Source organism: Festucalex cinctus, chromosome 2 (genome assembly GCF_051991245.1).
Source record: "Festucalex cinctus isolate MCC-2025b chromosome 2, RoL_Fcin_1.0, whole genome shotgun sequence".
Taxonomy (NCBI): Eukaryota; Metazoa; Chordata; class Actinopteri; order Syngnathiformes; family Syngnathidae; genus Festucalex; species Festucalex cinctus.
In genome coordinates, this window is record NC_135412.1 from 36,773,674 (window position 1) to 36,784,224 (window position 10,551).

General features: G+C 44.7%; 1 protein-coding gene across 1 annotated transcript; it reads left to right on the forward strand.

Annotated features, from left to right (window-relative positions):
• gpr61 (G protein-coupled receptor 61) lies at positions 1–9,700 on the forward strand. The gene is made up of 2 exons (XM_077514912.1): positions 1–332; positions 4,116–9,700. The coding sequence occupies exon 2, from the start codon at positions 4,344–4,346 to the stop codon at positions 5,718–5,720; it is 1,377 nt and encodes a 458-aa protein (XP_077371038.1). The 5' UTR covers positions 1–332; positions 4,116–4,343; the 3' UTR covers positions 5,721–9,700.
• The last annotated feature ends 851 nt before the right edge of the window (positions 9,701–10,551 follow it).

Sequence of the window (10,551 nt, forward strand, 5' to 3'; positions counted from 1 at the left end):
CTACATGTGTGCATGAAAGTGCGTGTTGGGGGTGATTGGGCGGGCGGCCTGTGAGATGGGGGAGGATTCGAGTAGGAGGCGATGACAAGATGAAAGGGGCCAGGTGAGGAGGAGACACACAAATATCACATGATTCCTCTTCTTCCATCCCTCCATCCATCCTTCCCTCAACACGCACACACACATCGCCTGCATGACTGGGGTGCACGTGGATGTGTGTGTATGACTGTTGGCTCTGTGAGTACGCGTTTGAGAGAATCATCGAAACAGGTCAACGTTCCTCCAGCAGACTGTGAACCTGCACAGGAGTGAGCAGCTCTTTCTTGACTGAGGTATGTGTTACACACTTATACTGTCGCTATTATTACACACACACGCACATGCATCTTCTCTGTGAATGGAGTGAATGTGTGTTTTGGGAGGTGAGGGTGCAGAAAAGATTTGGGTCAGTGTTAAAATGTGACGCAAGGGGCTCAAATGAAGGCTTCTCATTTCATATTGTGTACTATGTAATTTGTGTGTTGCTTCTCCAAACTTGTTTTCACCTCACAGTGCCATGCACATATGATTGGGTCATTTGGTTTTCCCGTTTGGAGCCACGGAGGCGCTCGAACATTTGGATTAACTCTGAGGTGGAGTTTCAGTGCTGTTTGGGTGATTGAAGGGAAGTTTGATGTCTACAAGTGTGAGGAGATCCTTGAAATCCTCACGGCACTTAGATAAAAAAATAAATAAAAAATGCTTTCATTAAATATGACATTTAGTGAAACCCTTTCCTTTGTTCAGTCATGTGTTTGTTAGTTGACAAAGAAAAGTACAGATTGAATAGTTTGAAAATTGTTTTTAAAAATGAAACCATCACCGAAATGCATGGAAAGTGAGCATCTTACATAGTCCATAGCTCCATAATATACTGCACCTGTTTAATCAACTGCCTCATAGTGACATGCAACCAAAAATGGTTCCTTGCCTGAAAAAGCGCAACATGCTAACACTCCGAGCAAGATGTCAGGGTGTATTTTGCAAACACACTATGAAAAGAGAAGCTGAAAACAATCAGTGGTGCAAACAACGAAGGCTCTCCAGAGAGTCGCTCTGCATTTTCTGCGCACTATGAGATGTTGTTTATGCTTCGTTAAATTAGGCTGAAGGTGACTGTAACCCTTTGACCTATTATTATTGTGACGCTAGTTGTGTACATGTGGGCAGGAATAGAGCAGCTTGCCGGATGGAAAAATGTGCCCATGCAGGTGTGCGGCATATGGAAATGTACCAGAGTCTCGGTGCTCGTTCCACAACTTTTACAGCGCGTACGTGTTTGTGACAATAGACACGGCGCGCTGGAGATGTTGCGCAAGTTGATCCTCCCCTTTGCGTCTTTGCACTCACACTAATTAAATCAACTGCAAATGACTGTCTACAGTACATGAGAGATCTTAAATCAATTAGCTTTTCAATTGCTGTGGACAACACAGAGGCAGAAAGTTCTATCTTTCTGTTTGTTTTGAAGTCTTGAAGGGAACATATGGTCCTGGCTACATTTAGCGTCTCCCCGCGGCTCTGATTGCCTTGAAAGCACAACATCTGAAGATGCAGATGCCAAACGAGATACCACGTCAAGGTCCAGACAGGCAACGAGCGTGAAACGTGAGGAAGGTTTCCAAGCGTCAATGCCTGCCCAGATGCTAAACTGAAACAAAAGTATCGTCAATCTGCGGCACTGAAGTGGTGAAGCCCAAATCGCTGGCACTTCAACAATTTCTGTCACTGCTGAGGGTGTTGTGGTTTACACAGTGGAACAGCAGCAGTTAAATTTTATATTTGTGGAATCGTCTTGAACTCACACTGTTGGGGTTTAAGTCAAACCATTTTATGTATTTCTTGTCCCATTAATATGCAGTCGATTACCACTTCCTTTAGTTTGTTTCTTTACTTAACGTTGACATGGTAAATGTTTTCTGCGAATTTCCATACATCCATTTTCGATACCGCTTATTCTCATTATCGTAGGTGAGCTGACGGCTGATGCCCATCCCAGATGACTTTGGGCAAGAGGCAGGTCTGGTCAGCAACCAGTGACATGCTTGCACATTCACACCTGGTCAATTCAGACAAATCAGTTTCATTGTCAAAACCTTAGACATCCACAGTTTGCTTTTCAAAAATCAACCCAAAACTATTATTGAAACTTTTAAGTGGACAATTTGGCGCTGATTCACATTAGGAGTCTTTGGCCATGGTGGAACTTAATCTAATTTCATTTCAATTCAGTGATCTGGTTCTTTGAATGTTTGTTGTTGTGACTTTTTACTTGTTTCATCAGAGGTTGCCAGAGCAAGTCACTTGTATTTGCACAGTTTTCACACCCGGAAGCCCTTCCTGAGACAACCACCCATTTTTGGGGAGTAGCTGGCCACTGGTCGGGAACGTTGACCAGGGACTTTATCCTATATTAAATCCATCCGTGAGTTCTAATATGAATAATGATTACTAGGAAGAGTGGAATTCAGATCAGCAGCTCAGAAGGAAAATTGACTGTAAATATAAACATGTTTATAGAGAGTGTATAAAAATTTGAAATACAACCGGCTAGGGTTAATTAGTATAGTGAAACACAGGTAAATATTGTTTTATGTGGTGGTAACCTCTGTTAAAATGTTGCAGTTTTCAAAGAATTTAAAATGATGGTAACAGTCAAAATTGGCAGGAAAATTCAATGACCATTTTTAGTGTGAATAACAGCCCCTGAACATCCCTTTCATCCAAAGAATTACCCAGAAAGACCAAATGGGGAAAAAAATAGCAGTGCAACACATCTAAATGAATTTCACAAATTTAGACAATTTCAAAAATGGTGGCACATGGTCAAAAATTGCGGGAAAATTCTGAAAATTGTTGACAAATGATCTCGGTAGAAATTCTAAGCTTTTGCTAAACGGGATGGGCTAATGTCCGTCCGTCCATACGTCTGTCCGTCCATCCATCCATCCATCCATCCATCCATCCATCCATCCATTCTTCCGTCCGTCCGTCCATCCATCCGTCCATCCATCCATCCATCCATCCATCCATCCATCCATCCATTCTTCCGTCCGTTCGTCCGTCCGTCCGTCATCCATTCATCCATCCATCCATCCATGCATCCATCCATCCATCCATCCATCCATCCATCCATCCATCCATCCATTCTTCCGTCCGTCCGTCCATCCATCCGTCCATCCATCCATCCATCCATCCATCCATCCATTCTTCCGTCCGTTCGTCCGTCCGTCCGTCATCCATCCATGCATCCATGCATCCATGCATCCATCCATCCATCCATCCATCCATCCATCCATCCATCCATCCATCCATCCATCCATTCTTCCGTCCGTCCGTCCATCCATCCGTCCATCCATCCATCCATCCATCCATCCATCCATCCATCCATCCATTCTTCCGTCCGTTCGTCCGTCCGTCCGTCATCCATTCATCCATCCATCCATCCATGCATCCATCCATCCATCCATCCATCCATCCATCCATCCATCCATCCATCCATCCATCCATTCTTCCGTCCGTCCGTCCATCCATCCGTCCATCCATCCATCCATCCATCCATCCATCCATCCATCCATCCATCCATCCATTCTTCCGTCCGTTCGTCCGTCCGTCCGTCATCCATCCATGCATCCATGCATCCATGCATCCATCCATCCATCCATCCATCCATCCATCCATCCTTTTGATTATTCAGGGTCAGCTTGTGCTGACATCTTTAGCTGAGAAGCTCAGCCAGACTTTCCTTGCCTCAGTCACTTCGTCCAGCTCTTCTGGGGAGGACCCTGAGGTGTTCCCAGGCCAATCCAGAGACGTAGCCTTTCCAGCGCATTCCGGGTCATTCCCGTGGCCTCCTTCCAGCGCAACATACCCAAAAGACCTCACCAGGGAGGCCTGAGCCCCCTCATCTGGCTGATCTCAATGTGAAAAAGCAGTGGCTCTATTTTGACTGAATACCCATTATTTTTATCGTTATTTTTATTGTGAGTTCTTGGAAGTTCAGGTCACAAATATAAATGTTTGTACATGTACTACACTGTTTCTTTCTCAAATTGAAAATGTGTATTTTCTTTCAGATTTGCCCAACAAACCATTTATAGTGGAGGGTCGAAGCGGCTCCATCTTCAAGGGAGCAGGGCCTCCTCTGACCCTCTTGAGCTGTAAGCTCAATCCAGATCTTCGGATCTGTGGCTGCCATCAAAGGCTCACCTTCGCGAGCGTCTCTGTGGCACCCTACGGCGGGGGAGGATGGGTGATGGGCCCGTGATACTCAGCGGACTCTCTCCACCTCATCCCATCCTCTCATGGAGCACCTCATCACACCAAGTCCCTCCTGGAACACTTCCCACCAGGGACTCCCCTCGTTCCCCCCCAGCGTGGGCCAGGCCGGAGTCGAGGCGAACCAGTCTTTAGCTCTGTTTGCCATGCTCATTATGGACGTCCTGGCCGTGGTGGGGAACCTCACTGTGATGATCGTCATAAGCAAAACGCCACATCTGCGCAAGTTCGCTTTCGTGTTCCACCTGTGCTTGGTGGACCTGCTGGCGGCGCTGGTGCTGATGCCACTGGGGATGGCGCCCGACGGGGTGCTGGCGGACGAGGCGTTGTGTCGAAGCTACCTGTGCTTGAGCGTTTGCCTGGTGAGCGCGGCCATCCTCACCATCTGCGCCATCAACGTGGAGCGCTACTACTACATCGTGCACCCCATGCGCCACGAGGTGAAGATGACGGTCAGGGTGGTGGCGACGGTGCTGGCGGGGGTCTGGATTAAAGCCATCGTCATGTCATCGCTGCCTTTCCTGGGCTGGCTGCTCCAAGGCAACCAGGCTGTGGCATCTGGTCCGCTGCTCACCCCTGGTCAGGCACGCTGCTCCCTCCACTGGGCAGGAGGCGGGACCACTCGTCTGATCTTCATGGTCTTCTTCACCTTCATCTATTTCCTGTGCCCCATGTTGATTATCCTGGTGGTCTACTGCAACATGTTCAAGGTGGCCCGAGTGGCGGCAATGCATCACGGCCCGCACCCGACTTGGATGGACACATCACGGCAACGCTCCGAGTCGGCCAGCAGCCACTCCACCATGGCCGCCAGCCTCGGAGGGACCGGCTCCCGCAACACTCCCCAAAGGACCTTCGGTGGCGGGAAGGCCGCGGTGGTTCTGGTGGCGGTGGGTGGCCAGTTCCTCTGCTGCTGGCTGCCGTACTTCGCTTTCCATCTCTATTCGGCTGCGGTTTCGAGCTCGCCTGCCTCGCTGGCCCAGCTGGAGGGCGTGGTCACGTGGATCGGTTATTTCTGCTTCACCTCCAACCCCTTCTTCTACGGCTGTCTCAATCGTCAGATTCGGGAAGAGCTTGGCCGCCACCTGGCCTGCCTTTTCAAGCGGGCCGAATCCGGTCAGGGGGAACAGCTGCCCAGCCGCGAGGCCTCCATCGAGGAGAACTTCTTGCAGTTCCTTCAGGGTACGGCGTGCAATCTGGAGCCGTGTAACTCTCACGGCCGAGTGAGTCAACAGGAGACGGAACATGAAGGCCTACAGGAATCTTCTGCTCTGCAGAACATGCCAGCTGACTTCCACATCCCCGGACAGATTCTTGAGGAAACCTTGGAGATCATACAAGAGCAAAAACTCAGCAACCAACGCCATGCGTTGGGAAATTCCAAAACGTTACCAGAGATGTAGCTGCCTCTCCCATATCAAATAACACGTTCAAGATTTCATTCGATTTCAATAATCATTTCTAGTTGAATACATTTTGTAGAAACTTTATTTATACGAATGCCACCATTGTTGTTTATGCTGCAACGCATTCTGCGTAGTGACGTGGAATGGCGGCTTACTCTCTGCTGAGCAATAGGAGTGTGACGATACATCGATATCATGATAAATCGTGATGCTTTGTCTCCCAATAGATTATCGATATGCCTGTGCAAGTATCACAATATTTGTAGTTAATATACAGCCACTATAACAGCTCCATCGTTCATTACTTTTTGAGTAATTACATGGCTGGCCACTAGGGGGAGAGCCTCATAAGAGTGGCGGGGAAATGTACGGAAGTCTTCAGGCAAAGAAGACTTATTGGCTTACTTTTACTTGTGTGAGGCATTTATTTGTCCAGCAACTGACACAGTTTTGCGTACGTTTCTATGAAAAATGTGTATTATATCTTCAATTTTAACATTTTAAAACACATTTTATGTTTTGAATTTTTGAAGCACAGAATTTCCGATGAATATTAATATTGATTTAATTGGATGTAATATTTAAGTCATTTTATTTATTTATTTACTTTTGCAATATTACACAAAAAATTGTCAGTTTATAAAATGAAACAAATGACTATGACTGAGATGTTGCATAACAATAGTGTTTAAGAAAGACACAAATTTGTTCACAGAAAGAAAGTTGTCTCTGTTAAGAAGACATTTGTATTTGTTTAAAACAAAAATACACTAAAGTACTCACTGTGGAGAAGACACCAGTTTTAATATTGTGTTTCAGTGATGGTACAAAAAGAAACTAATCTCTCATTGAAAAAACATCAGTTTATCTTTTGAGTAGTTTTATCGTATATTATCGTGGATTTATTATTGACCAATATATCGATAATCGCGGTATTTTCATTTTGTGAGATAATCTTTATCGTGAGCCATGTATCGCATAACGTATCGTATTGTGAGGTACCAAGAGGTTCCCACCCCTACTGAGCAATGCGAAACGGGTCCTATAAAGAATGTGAGGTAAGCCTCGCAGCGTTCCTAAAGAAACAACATGCGATCCAGGGAGCGCTGGAGAGCACAGTGTGGGGGAGGGTGACTCTCCCGATCGCGTTTAGGAAGGTGACGGAGGCTTACCTCGCTTACTTTCACTTTGTTCGGCAGAAAGCGAGCGGCCATTTTACGTCACTACGCAGAATGCATTGCCACTAAACAACTATGGCGGTGTATGTATGTACAAATAAAGTTTCTACAAAACGTATTAAACTGGAAATGATTTTTGAAAACTGAAGCTCATAGTTATGTTAGTCACAACCAAATAAATCCTATGCATCAAACTTGTCATTAAAGTCAGGGTTCATGTTAAATGTTTTGTGCTCTCAAACAGAAACCTGGTCAGCGCACTCCATACCGTTTTCTAAAGGACATTTAGTTCTGCTTCATCTTTCTGAGAACGTGGGAACATGTTCCATGAAAATCAATGATGAACACACCACATCATGTGCATCTTCTTCTTCTCACCCCCTGCAGTCGCTATCCTGCAGCATTACATGTTGAAGAGACGCTATGTCAGTATGTAGCCTGTTTTTAATCATCTCCCTTCATTCGTTGTTACTGCATTGATCTTTTATAGCTGCCTTGTGATTATCATCTCCTCACCAAAACCATGTCACATTGTGAGACTCGTGATCTTGCAGCCTCCTTCCCCTCAGACAAACCTTGGTGCAGTTCTCAGCCAGAAAAAGGGGTACACTAGAATAGACTAGAGTCTATCTATACCAGGGGTCGCCAACGCGGTGCTTGCAGGCACCAGGTAGCCCCCAAGGACAACATGAGTAGCCTGTGGGGCTGTTCTAAAAAAATAGCTCACTAGTGATAGGAGTATGACACTGTCACTTTCGAACAATGATGAAAAATGTAAAAACTGGGAGATTTATAAAAAAGAAAAAAAAAGTGTTGCACATTCTTATTTATGTTTCCTAATTATTGTAAGAAATCATTAACATGATCAGTTTTCACATAATTGAATATACTTTGTAATTATTAACAATAGAATATCATAGTAACAAGTTCATTTGTATTTAAACTGGTGGCCCTTCACATTAATCAGCGGCCAGTCAGAAGTAGCTCTCACTTTCAAAAAGGTTGGTGACACCTGATCTATACTCTCGTACAGACAGTACTGCATACTTAAAGAGGAAGTCAACCTTAAACTTTTCTTGACAGTCATATGCTATATGTGACCTCACTAGTCTAAACATCCATCCATCCATCCATTTTCTTGACCGCTTATTTCTCACAAGGGTCGCGGGGGGCTTCTGGCGCCTATCTCAGCTGGCTCTGGGAAGTAGGCGGGGGACACCCTGAACTGGTTGCCAGCCAATCGCAGGGCACACGGAAACAAACAACCATCCACACTCACAAGCATACCTAGGGACAATTCGGAGCGCCCAATTAACCTGCCGTGCATGTCTTTGGAATGTGGGAGGAGACCGGAGTACCTGGAGAAGACCCACACGGGCACGGGGAGAACATGCAAACTCCACCCAGGAAGGCCGGAGCCTGGACTCGAACTAGTCTAAACATGGTATTCTTATTAATTTGTGATATATGAGTTATGCAGAAAAATCAATCCGTCTCAGGGGCGGCCATTTTGCTACTTGCTGGCGACTGAAGATGACATCACAATTGTGCAGGGCTCAGGCAATGACCAATTGCAGCTTACCTGTTTTCTGAAATTAAACCGTGATTGATTGTTACCTGAGACTTTAGTAATTGCTATGTCATTTTCACTTGACAGCAAGTGTTAAAATGGCCAACTTCTGATATTGATAAAAACTGCTCCATTTTGCTGCTTAGCTTGTATTTCGCTGACACAGTATTAACCAGAATTTAGACTAGTAGGACTGAATAGAACATATTATTGTCAAAACAAATTTAATGGGGAGGTTGACTTTCCCTTTAAGTGAACTATACATTTAAGTTCCCAGGTTTTATGATAACATCCCAGTAACAAGTATTTATTGCTATTCGAGTACAGCACATAAAAGCAGTATGTTGTATTGTGGCGCTATTTGTGACACTGTGACTTCACAAAGTCTTTATTACTCTGTGATGCAGTGTGCTTGCATGTTGACAGGTACACAGGAGCGCAATGAGTGCTCCTGTGTTTATGATTGACACAAGCCACCGTGTTGTGGCTACACAAACGTGCAGTTGTGACAATGCATCCACATTTGTGAGCTGATCGCCTTTGGCCTTATTTAGCTTGACAAATGGAAGTCTCAGGTGGAATACACAAACACTTTGCACAAGTTGTGACTAATGTTCCAAAGAAAATGACACGCTCTGTTTGTATGTTATGTCTAGTCAAAGCTCTTTTTTTTTTTTTTCTTGTCTGTCTATAATGGACCACTGGCTTGATCACAAGACCGGCAAATCAAGTCCTACGGAAATGTTCACGCTTTGCTGGAAGTAAAAAAAACAAAAAAACAAATGTCCTCTTTGTCACAAGGAGAAACTATGAAAGAAGCAACAGTGATTTTGTTGTTGTCGCACTCTAAAAATGTTAAAAGCGGAATGTAGAACATTTTGGGCCAAATTATTAAGCACAAGACAAAAATCACTGTCATCCGCACTGTTATACAATTTGCTTGTGATTATTATTTATGACTGTTGCTCTGCACTCTATTACATCAGCTGGCCTTACAGTTGCTTTGTATTGAATTTTATTTAATTTTTGATCATCTCAACTAACTTTCAGCATTTTCTCATAATGGATGTAACATTACACAAATTTGTGGTTATGCTAAAGCCATTCTATGTGACACGATATCGACTTGCCATTGAATCAAACGGATTTTGCTTGATTTTGTGTAAGGTGCCAACATGTTTTTACTATTTGTATTCTGTGTCATACCCATAAAAAAAGACTACTTTTAACTGTTCGCAACCGTTTTGTCAATTCTCAACTGTTTTTCACATGTTAATATTTTGTAGCTGTCTGACACCACTTGACATGATTCTTTTTGGGTGAATTTTATCACGGTGCAGGCAGACCGATTTTGATCTCTGCGGATAGAATATGAGAAGAGCTGCTTCCATTGGCCTTGAAGCTAGTTATGTTCACGCCCACAACAGCACAAATTACATGTATCATTGTACATCTGCAGAAATACCACCACCATGCACACAGTTAGACTCTGCACGTTTGCTCTAGGCACGGATGTAGAGCCCCAAAGTCATTTTTGTTCTTTTACTTTCACCATTCATTTTCAACACATCGAAATTTGGTCACAGTTGTCTCCTTCCTCTGTGTGTGTCTGTACGTGTGCGCGCGCACGCACGCGTGTATGAAATTTAGAAGCAGAGCACAGATTCCGCCATGACTCGTGCACCTGAGGCTCATCCCCTACTTCCTGACCGTGTTGTCTTCCAGTCCCCTGTGCAGCCCGCCGCTCGCCGTCAGACAAAGTGACTCACAGCTTTTATGTTTAGCCACGGAGGGCAACTCGGGTGGCGCACAGAAGCAGTTCAAACAGGTTGACCTTTGTGACTTGCTGCAATTAACGTTCTTAAGGAGATGCGTTGCCACGATGGAGCAAAGGTACATTCCTTCACGAACCCCCTTTGGCATATTGGCATCACCTTCTCTCCCACTCTGTGTTCTATCAGAAGGTTCTGGGTAAGCGTATTTTGTGTGTTTATGTGTTATACGTGGGTTTGAGATGATTCCATCTCCAATCCAAATTGGTTTATTGACCAATAAAGTCCAGTAAGAAAAAGAATGCAAA

Coding starts and splice junctions, on each gene's coding strand:
- gpr61 (XM_077514912.1), top strand. CDS start 4,344: ATGGAGCACCTCATCACACCAAGTCCCTCCTGGAACACTTCCCACCAG.